A 23,271-nucleotide genomic window follows, 5' to 3' on the forward strand; every position below is an offset into this window, starting at 1 on the left:
CAGTACTTTTAGCACAGGGCTTTTATCAGTAGTCATTTAACAGACAGAATGTCTGAGAAGAATACAACAAAATATTTTCCCTTAGGGAAAAGGGACCCAAGCTTTGTTTCAGGTCTTCATCTCCCCCACAGCAGATGTCTTAGCATAGACTACGGTCCCTGCTTAGAGAAAACCCGTGTGTTTTTACCAGAGCAACGGGAGCACTGCTTTACGTCTAACCTACTGAGGCTGTCCCTGCGGTGGAGGGGGCCTTAGGTCCCTCTGCACCACCAGTCTCCTTAAAACACTGGTGGGTGTGTGCTCTGTCCAAGAATGAGTAGAAAGAAACTAGGCTGGCTCAGGTTTCATGCCAGTTCTGCGGGAGCAAAAGCACAGGGTTTCTGTGTGTGTGTGCCGCACGTGGAGTGGCGGTAGCATGCGAGAGTGGATGCTGTCCTGAGCCCCGGCTTCCCGTGTGTGAGTGGACATGTGTGCACGTCTGCCCAGCACACTCCGCATGTATGCACAGCGGGCTCAGAGGGTGGCCCCTAGGGAACGCCCTCACCTCCGCCCAGCACTTCAAACCCAGGGCATGCCTGACCCAACGCAGGGAGAAGAGAAATGAAGAAGCCGAGCTGCTGCCTTTTTTTTTTTTTTAGAAGCTTTTATAAATGAGGTTTAACAAACACCAACGTACAGGTGTGTTAGTAGCACAAGTCTGTGGCACCGGGCGCAGCTGCAGCCACGCCAAGGCCACAGCGGCAGGTGTGGCCTCCAGGCTCCATGTTTACACCTTAAAATCTCCCGAGGCTCCTTTTCTGTCTGCGTGTCTGCAGTGATGGGCAGCAACCTTCCAGACCCACTCATACCCCTCTCCTCTGTCAGAGCCAGGGCATGGGGCAGCGGGGTAGAGGTTTTAGGGTCCAAGAAGGCCACCCAGTCACCAGAGCTGCCCTCAGGACAGAGGGTGCCTCCCTCTCCAATGAGAGGAGTTGAGAAGGAAGGATCCTCTCGGGTCTGTGCTTTCAAGTCACAAACTCAGAGGAGATGCTACCCCCGCAAGATGAGGGGCTGCCTTCTGCTGCTGCCAGTTCTCACGGCAGAGTGTCCACACCACTTAGAAAAGAAAGGTCAACACAGTCTTGAGTGTTCAATTTAAAAACCCAAAGTATAAAAAATTATGACACTAAACATTTAACCCCACGATGACTATGTTCTTCTACGTGAAAACCATCCGGTGACAGATGAGCAGGCGCAACCTTCTGTGAAGCTCCTGCTCCAAAGGGCTTCACGTCGGGAGTGAATGCAGTGCATGTCTGAGGCTAGGAACGCCTGTTCACAAGGAACAAAGGCCTCTGGATGGTGTTCCTGACGCCCCTTGAAGCAGGCAGCGGGTCGGGTGGACAAAGACTTCATCACCATCAGGAAACTGTCTTGGATCCAGGCTCATGCTTTGCCCACTGTCAGTTGGGCCGTCGCCTGGCTACCCTTCCTGCCATCATCAGAGGCTGGCTTCACGACCCTGAACAACAGCCTGCTGGGAGGTGAGATGGAACCTGCGCTGTCTTCATGGCAGAGGGACAGTGGGGGTCGCTGTCTTGAAACAAATGTAAATGTGGTTGACAGGTTTGATTTCAAAACTGCCTTTGGCCCTGGACCGTCCCATGAACTGCATGAGTAAGTTGTGTGTGTGTGTGAAAGTCGCTCAGTCGTGTCCAGCTTTTTGCGACACCATGGACTATACAGTCCGTGGGATTTACCAGGCCAGAATACTGGAGTGGGTAGCATTTCCCTTCTCCAGGGGATCTTCCCAACCCAGGGATTGAACCCAGGTCTCCCACACTGCAAGCAGATTCTTACCAGCTGAGGCACAAGGGACGCCCGTATGAGTAAGTAGAAGGAATTTAAAGGCCTGACAGCAGGGCTGCTGGGTTTACTGAGCCACGCACAGCCACAGAACTTGGGCCCAGGGAAGCCAGGCTGGGGGGCCACATGGAGGACCCCACTCTTCCAGCCCCCTTGGCGCTATCCTGGGTGGACCTACATGGCAGGTGAACGGCACTGTCAGAGCTGTTCCACCCACGGCCTGTGTCGTGGCATCAGGTGGATGAGGGCAGGAGGGCTGGCCTGGAGACTCAGGAGCCAATACTGCTCTGAACAGGCGTGTGGCTGGCGCACCTGTGTCTTAGGGCCTGGGGTAGGGGTGGGGGTAGGCCCAGGGAAGGTCACCCAGGAGCCCTGCGTCTCTTCTGCACAGACACAAATAGACCATGAGGTTACTCAGCTGGAGTTTTCTCAAAGGTTTCCTAAGCCACCAGTGGTGTTTCCAATTGAACAGGAGCAGTTTGGGCTCCTAGTTTAAGTTGAACTTAAAAAAAACAAAAAAGATACAGTATTTAACAGCATATGACAACTTATTTACAATTTAAATAGAAATTTTCAATAATCAAAATACATCTTTAGCAAAAATTTAGACTGTAAAATTTTATAAAATAAACACCCATAGAAAAGCAGAACATCATGTCAGTACCATTTCAGATTCAGCACAAGATGAAGGCTCTCCAATGCTGCGACCCTCTATAGATGAGCAGGGTTCCCACAGCTAAGAAGATCCCTCCTTCTAACAAGCTGTTTACTGTCCTGATTTGGGCTGCTGTTATAAAATGCTTACCCAAAAAGAATCCTCCGGGTAGACACCAGGACTATCTTGGCAAAGCCTGGGGATGAAGTGGCCCCGGGGCCACCGTGAAGCCCCGTCACTGCAGCCAAGGCTCAGGTCATGACCCTGGCTGCCAGCCTTGGATGCTCATGCTGGCGTGGCCCCACCATGGGACAGGTCACCATGCCTCCTGAGCCCAGGTGGCCCACCTCAAGGCCGGCAGACCCCACGGGGTTGGCTTCGTGAACCCGGCCACTTCCTCGCCTTCTGGTGACTTGCTCATCTCCAGGAAAACTCTTTTATTCATGTAGCTTGTTAAAAAGTAAGAAAGGAGTAGCGGTCAACTTTGGCCAAAACAAAAGCTTTTGTGCGCGTGTCTAGCCCCATCCGGCGCCCCTTGCAGGGCTGCTCCTGGCAGTGTTCCCCATGGAGGTGTCTGCGTGTACACACAGCTGTGCCACCATCTAGATCACAAACGAGGACTTGTGTCTGAAGTCGCCCTGAAAGGCCAACACAGCAGGTTAGAGGGTGGCCAGCAGGTGGGAAAGGAGCCTGACACCACTTCCCTCAATGCTCTCTTGGATGGGAATGGCCACAAGGCCTGCAGACCAAATGCCCCACGAGCACACCACCTGGGGGCATGCTGAGGGGCTCATGTACTGGACATAACTCAAATCTCTCTCCCAGGGACCCGCCCGGTTTTTGGGGGGATGCCATCTTCCCTGCTGGAGTCACCGTCTCCAGGCTTCCTTACCTCCTCATCTGTCCTGATGTAGTTAACTCCATCTGGCTTCCCTGGGTTCTTGTAGCTGAAACAGAGCAGAGGAGCTGGGTGACGCCTGACAGGCCATAGCAATGCTCAGGGCACGCTGTTCACGCAGGACAGGCTCACCTTTCCCCGTTCCGGCTGTGGCTGATGAAGTAGCCACGTCTATAGGCACAGCAGATGCCCCCTGTGATGAGGGCCAGGACGGTCAGCACGACTAGGACCCCCCCGATGATGCCGCCGATGTTGAGGTCATCTGGAGAAGGCGAGGGGTGAGAAGATGCTGCCCCCACCTCCCAACACCGCCCCCGGTCTGGAGCAGCTCTGCCCACAGGCTGTGACACCCACCTGCTGCACCATAGCTGCTGCAGCCACAGAGCATGGCCTGCGCTATGGGGAGTAACAAGCCTCTGGGCACATCCTAGAGCTTTCTTACTGAGAAATGGCTCCCCTACAGAGGGGAACTAGGAGCCAGAGTCCTGAGGAAGAAAAACCCCTAAATTTCTAGGGCTTCTCTTTGTTGAAGATTATTTAGTTTCAAGTGGCCATTAAAAGGGCAACTAGGAGGTAAGAACGTGGCCTTGCAGCCGCCAGCCGTCCCTCAAGGAGACCCTCAGCTGCACTCTCGAGCTGCAGTGTGGGGCCTGAGGCTGCACGCTTTGTGCAGGTAACAGCACAGTGGAAGCCACGCAGGGGTTTATCGACCAGTGCTGTCCAGGCTGGGGCTGCTGCAATTCTCCCTTGTCTGGCACAGGGTTCTTGGACGTGAGCACATGGTTACTTAAAGATGCACTTGAATTCTGACTTCATAACGTCAGTTTCCAAGCTCCCTCTCTCAGGTCAGGAACTCTGGGGCACAGCCCAGGAATCTTCTTCCTGCCCAAGATCAGCTCCCCAAATCTGGCAGCAGCCGGGGAGTCCCCTGGGGACCGGTTCCACAGGTGGGGTGGGCCCTGGACCCTGCCCCCCTCCACTGAGCCCTGACAGCCCAGAGGAAGAATCACCCCAACAGCATAAATTACTGTGGTGAGCCCTAGTTTCCACTTACTGCAAAAAGGTCAGACTGAGTAAATACCTAGAGACCTTACACAACCTTATGTTTCCATGATTCTATCAGTTACCAAAGAAATGGAGTTCAGGATACTTCAGTGAAAGCTGTGGGTTGAGCAGAGAACCCGTGGGTCAGTCCTTCAGAGGGTCCTCCCACCAGACCCGGCAGACTCCAGGGAGCCCGTGCGCCCCGCAAGTGAGCATGACCAGCCCGCCAGCCCCCGGGTCGAGGCTCAGCAGACACTCACACACTTCCATGTCCTGCTCCTCACAGCGGGCCGAGCCCGCGTCGTTGGATGCAATGCAGTAGTACTGGCCCGAGTCTTCCTTGTGGACGGCGCTGAACACCTGCCGGGGGTCGGGAGTGAAGGGAGACCCAGTGCCATCCCACCTGCCCACCAGGGGCTGTCCCCAAACACGACAATGTGGCTCAGTCTTGCCCACGACACGAGCAGCCTGCACACACCAGCAGTGTCGCAACGTCATTGTGTGGCCAGTGAGCGAGGCCCACTGCCTCCCGACTCTGCTCCGGATGGCACTGGGCAGGCTGCCCTGCACTCCCCTTGGCTACTGTCCCCTCAGCTCTGCCTGCCCTCCTGCACCCGCTTACAGGCTTTCCTGTCTATAAAGGGCGGGGGGTGGGGGTGGCTCCTGATATTAGGGTCTGTAGCTCTGGTCTCCTGTCTGCTCACAGGAGCTCTGCCCACAGCACAGACGCCCATACCGCACCTCTTCCCAGAGCTCTTACCAGAGTGCCCGTCTCAGGGTTTAAGATGAAAGAGGAGTTTCGGAAGCGCTGGTTGGCCCTGGAGTCTGTGGGCAGTGGCACGTCGTTGCGGTACCAGCTGTAGTGCGGCCGTGGGAAGCCCTCACCCTCCTGGCAGGACAGGGTGGCTGCCTTGCCCACAGGCACGGCCCTTGGCACCCTGCACACCGGGGCCACCGGCTTCACTGTGAGAGGAAAGTGGGCAGGGATGAGAACCAGCAGCAAGGCCTGCTTTTACCTAAGCCCACTGAGAAAGCTCCTCCACAGCAGGAATCCCAGCCCCCACGAAGACCCCCCCAGCCTTTCCAATGCCTCTGGCTTGTGAGGGGCGAGGCAGAAGCTCCACTTCCCTCCCCGCAATCGATGTGGAGCTCTCAAAAGCCCTCCCTGCCCAGCCCCTATGGGTCCTGCCACACCCACAGGGACGTGGCTCTGGAAGAAAAGGAAGCTGGTCTTTTCCACCAGCAAATGCCGAGTGGACGGCAAGGGGCCTTCGCCCCGTGTGCACCCCCACCTTGCACGGTCAACTCGATGACGATCTCGTCGATCTCCTTGCGGTCGTTCCGGGCAACCACCTCGCAGCGGTAAAGGGCTGAGTCTGTCCTCGTCACGTTCCAGATCTTCAGAGACGTCTTCCCCAGCAGCTCTGCACGGTCGGTCAGGTCTCCTGTGGAGAGGAGAGGCACTGAGGGACTCCCTACAGATGCCTGGCTCCCTCCAAGGCTTCCCCGTTAAAGGAGAAAACTAGTCACCCAGCACTAAAAGACAAGGAGCGTTCCACAGACAGTGCTGCGACCACAGGGTACCCCCGTGCAAGAGCGACCTAGACCCCGACCTCGCAGCCCACACCATACACAACACACACCTTACTGCATGAGCTACAGCTCAAACTCTTAGGAAGAAAGAGATGTGAACAACATGACCTTGGACCAGACAGTGATCTCTCAGATATGACACCAAAAGCACAAGCCCTGCACAATCCCTAACACACACAGTTATATTGTTCCAAATTGGGAAAGGACTACGTCAAGGCTGTATATTGTCACCCTGCTTATTTAACTTATATGCAGAGTGTGTTATGAAGCTCCCTATGCTTCCATGTCATTGTGCCCCACGTGCTCCTGGCCCAGCACCCCCTGCAGAGAGTCAGACACAACTCTGCACCCCTGCCTTGCTCTCCTGCGAGGTGTTATCGGCATCCGGGTATATGCAGTGGTCACTGCTGTCCCCCTGCTGCTGACGTCACTGAACTTGTAAGTCACGGCTCATGAGAGGGTGGTGGCCTCAGACAACATTCACTAGATACCTCGAAGATATGCCTGCACGGGAACTAAGGTCCTCCTGAGGAGGTGATATTTACTGAAGCAGAGAGGCAGCTATAGGGAGGCTCCACCCCTATCCTCACCACTTCTGCATGCTTGAATTCTCCGCAGGAAAACAGACAGAAAACCAATGCCGGCTACAGATGTAGGTCCACGCAGAGCCAAGCCTTGGCCGCAAGTGCACGCCTGGGCCTTCTGTACAAGGAGGAGGACCACAGGACCATACCCTGAATCTTGTTGTCGAAAAACACATAGGTGGTTTGTTCATCCTGGATCTTCTTCCATTCAATCCTGGGGTCATTCGTCTGTGAATCCGTAATGATACAGGATAGTTCCACACCTAATGAGAAAGGGGTTAAAAAAGAGAGAGAGAGAACTCTCTGTGAACGTGGAACAATTTCAGGTTCACCTGTATACCCAGACCCTATGAGCTATGTCTATTTAGGTCTGTCGTATAGATTAAAAATCCAGCTAGTGCCAGACTCTGAGAGAATTTAATTTTAGCCAGAAAAATAATGAAGATGATTAGCAAAGAGAGCGCACATCCCCCTCATCCTGTGCTTCTATGTCAGAATGCTCTTGGCCATGTAAATGCAGACACGCCAGGGACCAGGTGGTGGCCAGCAGGGAGCCCGCCGAGTTGCCGAGAGCCACTGAAGCTGTGCTGCGCTGACACGCATGCACACCGGGGGTGCCGACGGGCCTCTCGGGCACGCACGTCTGTGTGCCTGTCCTGCGTCGGCAGCCAGACCGCCGAGTAAAGCCCCTTTGCCTCAAGCCTCCCTTGTACTTACTTTCAAATTCCTGAACCACTGGGGTTCGGTTGCTGGATTTGAGATTCACAGCCCTGATCATGCAGCCTGAGAGGAGAAAGAAAAGTCAAGTCAGAGACGATGCGGCTCTGAAACGGCAGAGAGCTGGCACCTGAGGCCAGATTTTTCCTTCATGGAGGCTGCAGTCACTAGCCACAGGGGACGGAAGATGTCCTATTCCAAAACCAAGTCTCTTAAGATACGGCAGGGTGACGGCTTTCTCTCAGCCTGACCTTCGCCAGAAGGAACCCAGAGAAAAGAGGAGAATTTCCAGGGTGCGCTCTCTTTCTTTGCCCCAGAATAAAGACGCCAGGGCTTTCAGGACTTTCCTTCTAAGTATGTATTTGTAAGGGACTGCAAGAGAATATCAGGAAGAGCTACACACTGACAAACTGGACAACCTCGAGGAAATGGACAAATTCTTAAATTCGTACAACTTTCTAAGACTGAATCATGAAGAAAGTATCACTAATAAGGAGATTGAAATGGTAACCAAAGCCTCCTCTAACACAAAAGTCCAGGACCAGACAGCTTCCCTGGTAAATACTAACAAACATTCAATGATTTGATACCTGTCCTTCTCAAACTACGCCAAAACGGAAGAGGAGGGAAGATTTCCCAACTGATTTTTCAAGGCCAGTATCACCCCCATACCAAAACCAGACAAAGGTGACACACAAAAAGAATATTACAGGCCACTATCTCTGAGGAACATAGAAGCAAAAAACCTCAGTAAAATATTAGCAAACTGAATATAACAATACACTGAAGAGATCATACACCATGAACAAGTGGGATTTATCCAGGGATGCAAAAATGGTTCTACTCAATATTAGATATGACTGAGCAATTCCTCCACTCCTGGATATTTATCATAAGAAAACAAAACATTAACTATAAAAGATATATGCACACCAAAGTTCACTGCAGCATTATCTACAGTAGCCAAGATATGGAAGCAAACTAAGTGGCCATCAGTGGAAAAACAGATAAAAGGTGTGTGTGGTGGGGTGGGGGTGGGGGTAATGTGTATGTATAAATCCAAGTGGGATGGAATATTACACAGCTATACAAAGGATGAAATCTTGTCATTTGCAACAACATGGATGAAACTTGAGTTGTTATTCCAAGTGAAACGTCAGATGGAGAAAGACAAGTACCGTGTGAGTTCAGTCACTGGTGAGACAGGAAAGCAAGCAAAGGAAATGAGAAAATAAATGAACAAACCAAAGGATAACAGATCAAGGAGAGAGAGGAATGGTTGCAGAGGGGGTGGGGACGGGTGTAGGGGTGAACGGTACAGTGACAGATGGAAACTAAACTTTTGGTGGTGAGCAGCTGTAGTGGAAACAGAAGTATAATGTTTTACACGTGAAGCTTATATAATGTTATAAATCAATGTTACCACAATAAAAATTTTTTTAAAAAATTTTATCTTGCTTGAATTCACTGTTAATCTTTCTATCGTCTCCCAGATCCACATGGGCCTTCCTGTCATTCCTCCCTCTGGCCTGGTACCTTCCCAGTAGGATGGCATAGACATTCTGGGTACAGTTACCAGCCAGGCAAGGGTTCACTTTGCTGGATCTGCTGTTTATCTAACCTGTGGTTCCCAACATTAAAGGCTTTCTCCAGTCCTGAGTGAAATAAAAAAAACAACAACATGGTGATTTTCATGAAGTTTAGTTTTCATGAAGTTTAGCTAATGGATAAAATCAAAATATGCTATTTGCATGGTGATGCCTTTCAAAACTAGCTCCTGACTCTCCATGAGTTTAAACAATGTTGTAATCAGTTATCATGGTCTCAAAATGTTTTAGCCGATTTTCTTGGGTGAAAAGATTAAGTAGGTACACTGACCACCTATGAAGAATCCTTTGGCTACTTGGCCTCTAGGAAAACCTGCCATCCCCAGAGAAGGCCTTCCTATTAACCCTGGGCCTCAGCTGACAACACAGGTCAGAATACATGAAGACCTGTACTCTGAGCTCCAGGTCACAACCATCCATTCAATAAGCCAGAGTGATGGTGGGGCAGGCACGGAGGCGTTTCACTGCACGAGTCACTGCTTGGACACCAGTCTTTGCTCCTTGGCTGGGGCGCCAGCTCAGCAGATGCAGAGTAGGAGCCAGAGGCCCAGGTCAGAGTCTAAGTCCCAGTGTCATCTGGTTAGGAGACTGAGCTCTGGAAGGACAAGGACCCTACCCCTCCAGACAGTGGTCTGAGCTCTGGAAGGACAAGGACCCTACCCCTCCAGACAGTGGTCTGCAAGGGAAACGGGTGCTCTTCCTAAGAGACCAGGGTGGGCGGCAGCGAGGCTGCCAGATGGAGAATGCATGTCAGGGTCAGCAGGGGGAGGAGCAAGGCCTGGACATGCACCAGCAGCAAGTGGGGTCAGGGCTGCTTGTGGCTTGACCATTCTCCTGCTGAGAAGGAGAACTGAACCGCTGGGGTTTTTCTCAGAACAGGACTGACGCCCAGCCTGCTGAGGAAAGAGCCAAGCAGAGGGGTGGGAAGGCCCGGGTGCTGCTGGGGTTTTACCCTGTGGGTTGGCTCCAGCACCTTCTGAACGCACTGCCCCCTCCCAAGTTCCGTCGGGGGCGGGGTGACCATGCGCCCAGCTGGTTCACATCTATGAGCACAAAACCAGAAGCCAGGAGTTTCAATGCACAGTCCCTACTTCACTCCACAAACAGTCTCTTATTTACAGAGAGAGCAGCAACAGCAGGTAAGAGGATCTGGGGCTGAAGGAAGCCTGAGTCAGGCCCTGAAGTCCTGCTCACATTCCTCTGTTCCGCAGGACCTTTCTTAGCCAAGAGGCCAGGGAAACAGCCTTGAGGAAGCCTCTGGAAGGCATGGCAATGGTGTCCCATCTCCAGCGCTCCCTCTTCATTCTGGGAAGCCGGGACACCAAATCTGGGGAGCAGAGGAGTGGGCAGGCAGGGAGGAGGCCTTGCTGGGTCCTGCAGCCTCCTGTCCCCGTCCCCCACCACCCAGATGCCTGCATCGCTCTCCTGGTCTGGAACAATGCCACAACTCTGAGCAGCAAGTACATATTTCTACTTTGTTTTGTGAGACCCCCAGGCCTGGGGGTCTGACGCCAGGCAGGCTGCGCGGGGATTACTTCAGGGCCCCATTTAAAAGCCCACTTCCCACTCCACCTCCTTGGCCCAAGAGCACATACCCCGAATTCTAACTCAGCAGGCTGGGAGGGTCTGGGTCTATGTCTCTCCAAACCCCTCATGTCAAGTCAGGGCCACCCCAAGTGCAGAGCCCGGTCCCCAGAAGCACAGGAATGTTGCTGGGTGTGAGGACTCGGCTTGCTCCCCCTTTGCTTTCTCAAGAATCACTGGCTACCAAGGGCTTCTGGATCCCCAGGCCCAAAGAACTGATAACAATAAAAAACAGTCGTAGAAAAGCAGACTGTGAGCTGGAAGCAGCTGCTGAGGCAAGGCCATCTCGGCCGCAGGCAGCCAACTCCACAGAGCGTGCCCTGCTCTGGACACTTGCCCTGGAGCCCACACCGATGCCTGTGTCCTGATGCAGTCTGAAACAGAGGGAAAATGAAACCCCAAAGGCACCACCCAACCCACATCCATACACATCAGGTGTCGAAGTGCAAACTGGCTGTCTTCTCCTCCTGTGGAAACAAAACCGATCTGAAGAGCAAGACAAGCCTGCTGGCTCCTGGGCCAGGCCAGGCAGGGGCCTTCCTTTTGCCTTCTGAGTGCCTGCAACCATCTTAACTGCAGACAGCTCTCAATGAAAAATCACACTGATCTGAGTTTACATTCATTACTGTAAACCGAGAGGGGAAAGCGACTCTGTTAGAAAATGTTTCCACTAAAGCCGGATGCTTGGCTCACTCGGGACTCGCCTGCCTGCGTGTGTCTGTAAAGAGTTATATTTAGCTGCTGACATTCCGTCCAGTCCAGCGAGCGGGCCTGGGGCCGCGCGGGCGCACAGCGGCTCCACTGCGAGCCGCCTTGCAGGTCCCAGGACTCCGGGCTAAATATAAACAGCAGTGCAGGCCCTCCAGTGAGAAGGCTGCACATCCGCCCTTCGAGACCACGCCTGTGTGCCTGCTGAGCAGGGCCTGTCCCGGGAAGAAGGCCTCGCATCACAGCACGTTTTCAACATTGCTTCAGTTCCTTAAGCAAGTTTTACAGGAATTTAGGAGCAGGAGAAGGTCCATGTCAGTGATATTTTTCAGACACAGTGCAGAGGGTTCTGATGAGAACACAGGCAGCTGAAGCTCTGGTTAAAGCTGGTCTGTTGTTACTCTGGCTCAACTAAATGGTTATCCAAAGAGACCCTTACAAATCAAGTATGAAGAGAACCAACCAAGCATCATGGAGTTCCAAATAAATCCGACTGTGATGGTCCAAGTGTCAACTTGAGAGTGTTTGTGTTTGTGTGTGTGTGTGCTAAGTTGCTCCAGTTGTGTCTGACTCTTTGCGGCCCTATGGACTACAGCCCCCGAGGTTCCTCTGTCCATGGGATTCTCCAAACAAGAATACTGGATGGAGTGGGTTGCCATTCCCTTCTCCAGGGGATCTTCCCGACCCAGGGATAGAACCTGTATTCCTTAAGTCTCCTGCTTTGGGAGGCGGGTTCTTTACCAATAGTGCCACCTGTGATTAGTATTAAATTGTGGACTTTAACTGCACTGTCCTCTGTAATGTGGGTGTGGGGTGGGCAGCGCTCATCCAGTCAGTCAGGAGGCACCAACAAATCAAAAATGCTAGTCTCCCAGGCAGGAGGGCACCCTCAACCCTCCTGGTCTCCAGCCTGCAGGCCTTCCCTGCAGAGTTTCAACTCACCAGCCTCCATAACCACACGAGCCAGTTCTTAGCAGTAAACCTCTGTATGTGTATAGAACATAGATACGTAAAGGAAATGCATTCTGTTCTAGCCACTCACACACACCCTGCTTGCTGCATTTCTCTGGGGGGCCCTGACTCACACCCTGGCCACAGAGCATCTTGTCTTGAATCCCAGATTTGTTAGGAACAGCATGTATACCTCCGTGACTCTGGACAGAGCCTCAGCACTATCACGTCCTGCTCCTGGGCTCCGCTAAGCAGCAAGACGTCAGCAAGGCACTGCTGACGCCAATTCAGATTGCTGTTTCCTTTAACTTATCTCCAGGCCAAAGCCATAGAGGATTCCTGACCACAGCTCCCACTAACCAGGCCAGGTCACAGCAGATGAAAAGTCCATCAAGCAGTAACCTGGACAGTGTCTGAAGAGCTAATGCCCTGGAGGGAGCCCTCCCCTCACCCTCCCTTCTCAGGCAGAGGGGTTCACACAGTCCAGGGAGCTCTTCCAGGGTCACAGTGGGAGGAGTCCCATCATGAAAGGAAGCTGAGGGGGGCAACCTGGTGAAGGGGAGGAGGAATGGCTGGGTCCTGTATGTTCCTCAGCATCAAACCACCCAGTAAACCAGAGCCTGGGGGGTTGGCCTAGAAGGGTAGAGGAAGGGGGGCACAGCCAGGGTGGGGGTGGAGGTGCTGGGGTGGGGAGGGGGAGGGGTCTGTGCACACTGGTTTTAATGCTGCTGGACCTCAGGTGGAAGAACACATTCTAATCTGTAACACGAGTGTATGAAAACCATTTTCTACTGATGACGTCTGAGTCATACACATAATAAACAAATTATTGTGAAGCAATTTAGTTTGCTTTTTCTTATCTTAACAAAGAGTGAAACATTCAATCTACTTATATTTTAAGTTCAGACCAGATTATACATTCAATAAATACAGCCAATGCAAAAAAAAAATAAATATTTTAAATTTTACATTAAAGCTAGTTGTAAGGAGACAGAAACAGGGAAGTATGAGAGAAAAATCTAGAGTTTAGAGACAGAGGCACAGTCAGGACAAAATACATAAACTTTACTATATAAATGTGCATAAAAATAAACATAGAAAAAGGGAAAAAGTGCAAAATTGAAAAAAAAAAAAAGTAGATAGAAGGGGAAATGGAATACAGACCAACAGTCAGCAAGAGAGATTGCTGAAACATCTTCAGGGGTGGCCTCGGTCTGATTTTTTTAACTGGGCTTCACCTGCTCCACTAGGGACAGGAAAATCAGACATGCCTGTCTAGAGAGGAAATTCTTCCCTGGGAAGCCACATCAAAGACACTATCATTCTGGGACAAAAATCAAGTAAACCCATGGTCGTCTTCACTTGTTTTGCTGACAATTTCAACCTAACAAAACAAGGACTCCAGCCCTGGCTGACCTGCAGAGTATTTCATGTCAAAAGCCACTCTGAAGAAACGACTTTAGCATTACGTGTTTTATTTTAGTAGAAAAAAAGAAAAAAATACACTATAAGCACCCATGAAATCACTTATTCTAATAAATAACTTCACTTAAAAAAAAAAGAGGTAAGGGGCTGCCTCATAGACGTAACAGGGTGTGGTGCTGTGATGGCGCATCCGAGGCCAAGTGTTCACCAAAGCCGGCAGAACCGGATACCACGAAGCGTGCGCTTTATACTTCATGAACACTGAACAGTACAGGACAGGTAACAGTAACAGAACAGGTGGCTCCAGTGGTCAAGAATCCACCTTGCAACGCCTGGGACACGGGTTTGATCATGAGATCCCATGTGCCCCGTGCACTGCGTATGGAGAATCCATGCGCTGCAATGCAAGAGCTGTGTGACACAGTGAAGACCCGGCGTGCTGCGACTCAGACCCAATGCCGACAAAAACATATATGCATAAACATATATATATATATCATACAAGATGTCCTGGGAACCAGGATGGAATGCAGACTCTGGCAAATGAAACTAACTGTATTACGAGTACAATAACCTCACTTAAGGGGGAGGGGAAAAAAGGAATTGACAAAAATAACTTTGGAAAATATGTTCTGACTGGATATAACAAGGCTAAGAGAAGAACGCTGCACAAACACTGCACTCTAGTTGATAAAGTTACGTCACAGCAGTATAGGTGAGCAACTCTGAAAATACTTGACACATATAACTGGGTTGAACAAATAAAAACTATAAGGGCCACCATCAATAATGAGAGCCAAATTCCTCACTGTCAGAAAAAAAAAAAGAAAAGAAGTTATGAATATGCAAGGGGGAAGCCAGAAATAGCTCTGTAGTGCTAGATCAGTCAGAGGCACTAATACAAACTAATGTTTATTTCATATACACAAGTACAGAAACAAATACAAACGTGTGCATACATGGGTCACTATAAACACACACACTTCCTGGCCCCGTCTACCAAGAGCCTAAGTCCTGACACCTCCACAACAAAGAACACACTCAGTACTCAGATCCTGATTTCTAAATACCATTCCCCGGTGAAGGGAACTAGAACTCCTTGGACAAACGATAATTCTGAGGCTGGGGTGGGGAAAATATTACAAGATAAGCCGGGAACATCTTGTAGTGCCAGAAAGTGAGGAAGTGTGAAAACAAACAAACAATATCAAAGGACCAGGAGCCAAATTGAAAGAGCTTCCAAAGACTAAAGCTGGAAGATCTGAGCACAAAAAATAAACGACAGACTGTTACAACACGAAGAATAAAATAAATATCCACGAGTCCATATGATATGCATATGCTAATGAATACGCAAATGGATGGGACAGAGAGCACTTTATTTATGGAAGAATCCCAATTAATAATGTAGAATGAATGAGGGAAACAGAAAACCATCTTTGGAAAAACAGAGTAATAGTTGCTTCAGGCAAGATCCATTGATGGGTGCCAAAATTAGTGGGAAAACTTTAAGGAGAAACAGAACATGGGGACAGTTTCAGAATATCTGATCCCCCAAATATTTAATAGCTATTGTGGGGTTTTACATATGAACACAGATTATTTGATATTCTGCCCTGCAGGAGGGGAAGTCTAACACCCCTCTCCTTGAGGTAGGCTGACTGAACCTCGAATGGTGTTAAGGAGAAAGAGTAACTTCACAGGGTAGGAACCCAGAAGCCATCTCCTAAACCCAGAGACCCAGGCAGCATTATCAATGACATGTCATGGTGATACAATCAGAAGGGCGCTGTTCCTCTGTGGCATTTGCCCAGCCACCCCCTTAAAATCTATGACACAAGTCTAATCATTAGAAGACATCAGAAAACTCTGAGGAACAGTCTACGAAATATCCAACTGCTACTCTTTTTCTTTTAATTTTAAAAAGTGATTATAGGTTTTTCTATTACATCCTAGTTTAGGGCTTCCCTGATAGCTCAGCTGGTGAAGAATCTGCCAGCAGTGTAGGAGACTCCAGTTTAATTCCTGGGTTAGGAAGATCCTCTGGAGAAGGGATAGGCTACTCACTCCAGTATTCTTGGGCTTCCCTTGTGCCTCAGCTGGTAAAGATCCGCCTGCAATGTGGGAGACCTGGGTTCGATCCGTGGGTTGGGAAGATCCCCTGGAGAAGGGAAAGGCTACTCACTCCAGTATTCTGGCCTGGAGAGTTCCAAGGACTGTTTAATTCATGGGGTGCAAAGAGTTGGACACAACTGAACGACTTTCACTTTTGTTGATATAGAGTTCTATTATTTTTCTGTTGACCAATCAAGATACAATGGTATTAAGTGAGTAATAGTTATATAATCACAATAAGTAAAAGATGTTTATCAGTTTTCACAATCAATAGCCAGACAAAAAATAAAAGATAATTACAACTGCAAGCCATAATGGGAATATGATTAACAATATAAGATAATTACATACAATCGGGGGAGGGGGCTCAAGCAGAGTGATCTGGTAAGTGGGAAGTGTATAAATGTACATGTTTTCATCTACCCAGCCAGTCTATGTCTTTCGGTTGGTGCATTTAGTCTATCTACATTTAAGGTAATAATCGAAATGTATGATCCCATTACCGTTTTCTTATTTGTTTGGGGTTTATTTTCTGTAGGTCTTCTCCTTCTCTTGTGTTTCCTGCTTAGAGAAGTTACTTTAGCACTTGTTGTAATGTTGGTTTGGTGGTGCTGGATTCTCTTAACTTTTGCTTGTCTGGAAAGCTTCTGACTTCTCCATCAAATCTGAAGGAGAGTCTTGCTGGGTAGAGTATTCTTGGTTGTAGGTTCTTCCCTTTCATCACTTTAAATATATCTCGCCATTCCCTTCTGGCTTGTAGAGTTTCTGTTGAGAAATCAGCTGATAGCCTGATAGGAGTTCCCTTGTATGTTATTTGTCATTTTTTTCTTGCTTTTTAAATATTTTATCTTTTTAAATTTTTGTCAGTTTGATTACCATGTGTCTCAGTGTGTTCCTCCTTGGGTTTATCCTTCTTGGGACTCTTGGTGCTTCCTAGACTTAGCTGATTATTTCCTTTCCCATGTTTGAGAAGTTTTCAGCTATTATCTCTTCAAATATTTTCTCAGGTTCATTCTCTCTTCTCCTTCTGGGACCGTTATAATGTGAATGTTGGTACATTCAATGTTGTTCCAGAGGTCTCTTAGGCTGTTTTTATTTCTTTTCATTCTTTTTTCTACATTCTGTTCTACGGCAGCAATTTACACCATTTTGTCCTCCAGGTAATTTATCTGTTCTTCTGCCTCAGTTATTCCACTATTGATTCCTTCTAGCATATTATTCATCTCAGTTTGTTCTTTAGTTCTTCTAGGTCTTTGGTAAACATTTCTTACACCTTCTCAATCTTTGCCTCCATTCTTTTCCTGAGATCCTGGATCATCTTCACTGTCATTATTCTGAATTCTTTTTCTGGAAGGTTGCCTATCTCCACTTAATTTAGTTGTTTTTCTGGGGCTGTATCTTGTCCCTTCATCTGGGACATAACTTTCTGCCTTTTCATTGTGATTAACTTTCTGTAATATGGTTGTTGTTTTAGTTGCTGTGAGACTGTGCTTCTTCAGTCTGCCCTCTGATGGATGAGGCTAAGAGGCTTGTGTAACCTTCTTGATGGGAGGGACTGGCATGGGAATAACTGAGTCTTGCTCTGCTGGGCAGAGCCTTGCTCAATAAAGCTTTAATCCAATTATCCGCTGATGTGTGGGTTTGCACTCCATCCCTTGTAGTTGTTTGGCCTGAGGCGACCCAGTTCTGGGGTCTGTGATCACTTTTAAAAATCCAGATGCATATCAGAATTACCTTAAAATTTTTTGAAGAATACAAATGCTCAGGTATTGCTTTTTTTCTCCAGAGCTCCAGATTTCTAATGAGCAGTCATGTTTAAAAACAACTAGACTATATGACGATCTTTTACTTTTATCATTTGTTTCACTTCTTCTATTTCATATTCAGTGCTATTTCATTTAGTTTATGCTCTCCAATTTCTCCATCTCTTCATTTTTTTTGATGTTCTCAACTTTTATCAAGTGTACTATAAAAGCTTTTGTATATATATATAAATACATATACATATTTTAGAAAACCTATGAATTTTTGCATAACTAAAAAAATATTTTGATTCTGCTTGTTTGACTTAGTATGAATAGTATGCTAGGTTTCTAATTAAAATATATTCAATAAGCAACAAAGGTTTACTGTATGGCATAGGGAACTACAGTCAATATCTTCAAATAACCTATGATGGAAAATAATTTCAAAAATAATATATGTGTATTTGTATAACTGAATCACCCTGCTGTGCATCTGAAACATTGTAAGTCAATTATACTTCAATAAAATATACATTTTTTTAAAATCACAAATTAAAAGCAAACTGTATACAAAATAAACAACGATGTCCTACTGTATAGCACATAGAATTATATTCAATATTTTATAAGATGCTACAAGGGAAAAGAATCTGAAAAAGAATAGAAATATATAACTGAATCACTGTGCTAACATTATAAACCAACTATATTAATTTTTTAATTATAAACCAACTATATTAATTTTTAAAAAATAGATTACATGGCATATATACACGCTCTTTAAATACATTTGATTTTTGTCAAAAATAATTTGTAAAATGAAAAAATAAAGCAAACTGGAGCTTGGGAAAAAAGTGTTGTTCTCATTCTAGATAAACAATAAAGCAGGAATCTCTGTGTTCTTTTGAGAGAATTCATCTCAGTGGAGAACGATGTCATTTTTTGCTTCTGTAGACCCACAAATTCAGAGAAGGAAATGGCAACCCACTCCAGTATTCTTGCCTGGAGAATCCCATGGATGGAGGGGCCTGGTGAGCTGCTATCCATGGGGTCACACAGAGTCGGACATGACTGAATCGACTTAGCATGCATGCATGCATTGGAGAAGGAAATGGCAACCCACTCTAGTATTCTTGCCTGGAGAATCCCATGGACAGAAGAGCCTGATGGGCTGCCATCTATGGGGTCGCACAGAGTCAGGCACGACTGAAGCGACTTAGCAGCAGCAGCAGCGGACCCATAAACTACCAGGACACCCGGACACCCACACCCCCGATTTCCCTCTGTTGTAACGCAGGTCCAGTGTGCTCCCTGAGCCAAGCCACAGGGCAACAGGGGCCCAGCCCCTCCTCCCTCAAACCTCCTTATCACACGGCTGTGATTTCAGAACCCAAGAGGACAACAGGTCTCTAGAAACAGAAAAATAGCTTGTACGTGACAGGGCCCATTTCATGTGGCAAAATTTAACAGTGGAGAGCAATTTAAAACAAGCTGTACACTCTGGATTAGAAATGATGTGCAGGTTCCAAGTCAAACTACAACCACAATCTAAACAAGAATGCGGTGTATATACATGACATGAAGTACACCTGTTCACACAGATACATAGGCTATGCGCCATCTCACAGACATGCACGCCAACGTCCCCAGGAGCACTCCTACCTGCCGAGTGCTGGGCGGCCCAGGAGGCAGGACTGTGCTGACTCTCCCTCCCCCGACAGAGAGGCCACTGGGGGAGAGGGTCAGCTGTCGCCCCGGACATGTGCTCTCACCCAGGCTTGTGACTTGCTGAATCCCCAAGGGCTATTCTTCATTTTCTCCCTACTTTCCCGGGACCTGCCCCTAGCTAGCGCTCCCACGGTCACCCCAGCTCGCCGTCTCAGGATGTGGGATTCCTGGGGACACAAAGGCCTGTTTACTCACATGACATTCTCCTAAACTCATCCATTCTTCATACTTATTCATCTAAAAAGATGCTTATTTTTAATGTAAACACACGGATTTATATTGGCAGCTTCTTCACTTAAAGATATGCTGGAATTTCCACTGAAACTTTTTATTATTCAAAGTTTGCTAGCGCAGGCATAAGAATGTCCCCAGGCAAAAGAGGTCTAATCTCTACAAACATCGTGGAACCACTTTTTAAATACAAGAAAGTCAGATAATTTCTTCTTCTTTACTCTTGAAACTTAAAACTAGACTTCTGTTTTGTTTTTTTTTTAAGAAAAAATCAGGACACCAATCTGTACTTTAGATGAAATGTCTTTCCTATATAGAAAAAGTAAATGTGAAAACTTGCTGTCTCATCAAAATAAGCCATCAAGGATGCTTCGATATGAGAAAGTTCCTCTAAATTAGGACTGTAGCCTAAAGAACCAGAAGATTAATGAAACTCTAGGACTCACAGGGAACAAAGCCAAGAATGGTACTGTTTACATCTGCACAGCATCTTACAATGTACAGACCACTTGCACACACAGTCTTGGCTGAACTCTGGTAAAAACCCTGAAAAGTGGATATTATCTCTTCCCCACAGATAGAGGGCTCAGATACACTGCTGCTGTTGTTCAGGCACTAAGATATACTAGCAGACAGGCGTAGCTTCAAAACTTGAACATATCAGAGACCAAAGTGGAAACCAGGTCTTCTGACTCAAAATTACTTTAAAATCACAGTTAAGAAACACACAGGATTTCCCTGATGGTCCAGTGGCTAGAACTCCACACTCCCAATGCAGGGGTCCCAGGTTCCACCCCTGATCAGGGAACTAGATCCCACACGCTACAACTGAGAGCTCACAGGCCACAGCTAAAAGAGGTCGTAACAAAGATCCTCCAGCCAGAATGAAGACCCAGCACAGCCATGTAAATAAATAATATTAGAAAGGGAGGAAAGGAACACATGAATGAGGCCATGGTTTCTCATCTGTCCGGGCTATTATACGTTTGAACAGAAATCTCTGTCAGCCCCTTTCTAAAATGGCCAGTGAAACCCCTGCCTCTTTCCCAAACGAAAACTAAGGACAGACGCTCAGCTCCCTGTGCTGCGCCAGTGCAAAGGCCACCCAACGAAAGGAGAACAGCAGAGGGAAGAAGAGGACACTCTTACTTGATTGTTGCTAAGGCAGCTAAGCTCTGCAAATCTGAGGATACTGCTAGGATGAAACTTGGGGTGTGAAAGGGGCCTCTTTGTAATAGTGGAGTCCAAAAGCCTAAGCCTGATGAAGTTCACTTTCAATTTGCCTCTGAATAACTAAGGATCAAACGCACTGCAGTAACACAGTTATGGGCTTCCCCGGTTGCTCAGTGTTAAAGAACCTGCCTGCCACTGCATGGCTACCTCCTCCAGTATTCTTGCCGGGGAAATTCCATGGACAGAGGAACTTGGCGGGCTATAGTCCAAGGAGTCACAAAGAGTAGGACAGGTCTTAGCAACTAAACAACAACATAGTAATAGTGTCATCAGCAGCAGCAACAGTTAGCACTGACAGTAAATCTCTACAACCGAATGCTGAGAGCTTAGCATCTGCCTGACCTCTGCTAAGCACTTATGCAATTACACTAGTAATTGTAATTTTATTATATTAATTGGTGTAATTTTTGTTACCACTCATGCAGACACTTTGATAGGAGCAGTATACATAGTCAGTTCAGTTTAGCTCAGTCGCTCAGTCGTATCCGACTCTCTGCGACCCCATGAATCGCAGCACGCCAGGCCTCCCTGTCCATCACCATCTCCTGGAGTTCACTCAAACTCACATTCATCGAGTTGATGATGCCATCCAACCATCTCATCCTCTGTCGCCCCCTTCTCCTCCTGCCCCCAATCCCTCCCAGCATTAGGGTCTTTTCCAATGAGTCAACTCTTCGCATGAGGTGGCCAGAGTACTGGGGTTTCAGCTTTAGCATCATTCCTTCCAAAGAACACCCAGGACTGATCTCCTTTAGAATGGACTGGTTGGCTCTCCTCGCAGTCCAAGGGACTCTCAAGAGTCTTCTCCAACACCACAGTTCAAAAGCATCAATTCTTCAGCGCTCAGCTTTCTTCACAGTCCAATTTTCACATACATACATGACTACAGGAAAAACCAGAGCCTTGACTAGATGGACCTTTGTTGTTAAAGTAATGTCTCTGCTTTTTAATATGCTATCTAGGTTGGTCATAATTTTCCTTCCAAGGAGTAAGCGTCTTTTAATTTCATAGCTACAATCACCATCTACAGTGATTTTGGAGGCCAAAAAAACAAAGTCTGACACTGTTTCCACTGTTTCCCCATCTATTTCCCATGAAGTGATGGGACCAGATGCCATGATCTTAGTTTTCTGAATGTTGAGCTTTAAGCCAACTTTTTCACTCTCCTCTTTCACTTTCATCAAGAGGCTTTTTAGTTCCTCTTCACTTTCTGCCATAAGGGTGGTGTCATCTGCATATCTGAGGTGACTGATATTTCTCCCAGCAATCTTGATTCCACCTTGTGCTTCATCCAGCCCAGAGTTTCTCATGATGTACTCTGCATAAAAGGTAAATAAGCAGAGTAACAATATACAGCCTTGACGTACTCCTTTTCCTATTTGGGACCAGTCTGTTGTTCCATGTCCAGTTCTGTCTGTTGTTCCATGTCCAGTTCTAACTGTTGCTTCCTGACCTGCATACAGGTTTCTCAAGAGGCAGGTCAGGTGGTCTGGTATTCCCATCTCTTTCAGAATTTTCCACAGTTTATCGTGATCCACACAGTCAAAGGCTTTGGCATAGTCAATAAAGCAGAAATAGATGTTTTTCTGGAACTCTCTTGCTTTTTCCATGATCCAGCGGATGTTGGCAATTTGATCTCTGGTTCCTCTGCCTTCAGTATACACAGTCACTGGGCTGCAAAACAATCCTACAAAGTTATATGTTTTTCTACTATTTTATGGATAAGGATGTTGACTTGGACAGGTCATACAGTAGAGCTGAGATTCAAACTTCATTGTAGCTTATGTTGTTCCTGCTGAACGTGAATTTAGAAAGGAAGAGATTGCTCCAGGCTAGAGAGCTAAGAAAGGCTTTATGGAGAAGTACGCTGAGCTGGATACTAGGAAATGAACAGGACTGAACAGGAAGAGGGTGACCTGCATTGGGGTGGATGGGCTGTGATGATAAAGCAGAAACACAGCATATAAGGTGACTCAGAAGCCGGTGATGAGATGCCTTACAGAGCCCAAGATCATGTTCCAGATTGTATGATTCCCTGATAAAACTGAATTAAGTAAATACACTGTAATGATCAATTTTTCTCTTTATGACATAACCATAATCTTATAAAAGAAAAGGAAAACGCTACGTTTCTCTAGACTCCCAACTCCTCTATGGAAAGGGCAGGTGTGGAGACCCAAGTGCTTCGACTTCATCACCCCAAGCCCAAACCTCGTGAGTTCCCACAAAGGCGGTGTTCCCCACTGGAGCCCAGGGCTACAGAGCCCAGCCCCCACAGACGTGGGGAAGGCAGGAGGACCAGGACAGGGCACCCCAAGTCAAAGCCTCCAAGTGCCAGTAAAGCATCTTCCTCAAGGGTTCATGAGAAGAAGTGTCAAAACTGAGCTGCTCATGAGGACAGAAGCACCAAATCCTAACAGGTTTTATTTACTCTGCGTTACTCTGCACGTAGAAAGCGTTCCTGATGAGAACAGCACAGAAAGCAAAAGCTGTGAGCTGAAGGGAGAACATCACACATACAAACACAGTCCTCCTGGGGAAAGCGACCAGCCTGACGGTGCTGTGAGGGTAGGGGTAGGGGGTTAGCCACATGGCCGCCAGGAAGGTG

The 23,271-nt window shown here is 47.8% G+C and overlaps 1 protein-coding gene across 1 annotated transcript in view; it reads right to left on the reverse strand.

Annotated features, from left to right (window-relative positions):
- Positions 1-2,448: 2,448 nt before the first annotated feature.
- Positions 2,449-23,271, reverse strand: part of JAM3 (junctional adhesion molecule 3) — a 30,410-nt gene continuing 9,587 nt past the window's right edge. The window contains exons 2-9 of the mRNA XM_069566496.1: positions 7,337-7,402; positions 6,769-6,882; positions 5,735-5,887; positions 5,203-5,405; positions 4,703-4,802; positions 3,531-3,660; positions 3,393-3,447; positions 2,449-3,138 (exon numbers count right to left, since the gene is read on the reverse strand). Of these exons, the coding sequence (XP_069422597.1) occupies positions 3,103-3,138; positions 3,393-3,447; positions 3,531-3,660; positions 4,703-4,802; positions 5,203-5,405; positions 5,735-5,887; positions 6,769-6,882; positions 7,337-7,402 (857 nt within the window). The 3' untranslated portion in view covers positions 2,449-3,102. The remainder of the gene's footprint in view (positions 3,139-3,392; positions 3,448-3,530; positions 3,661-4,702; positions 4,803-5,202; positions 5,406-5,734; positions 5,888-6,768; positions 6,883-7,336; positions 7,403-23,271) is intronic.

This window comes from Ovis canadensis, chromosome 21 (genome assembly GCF_042477335.2).
Source record: "Ovis canadensis isolate MfBH-ARS-UI-01 breed Bighorn chromosome 21, ARS-UI_OviCan_v2, whole genome shotgun sequence".
NCBI classification, from domain to species: Eukaryota; Metazoa; Chordata; class Mammalia; order Artiodactyla; family Bovidae; genus Ovis; species Ovis canadensis.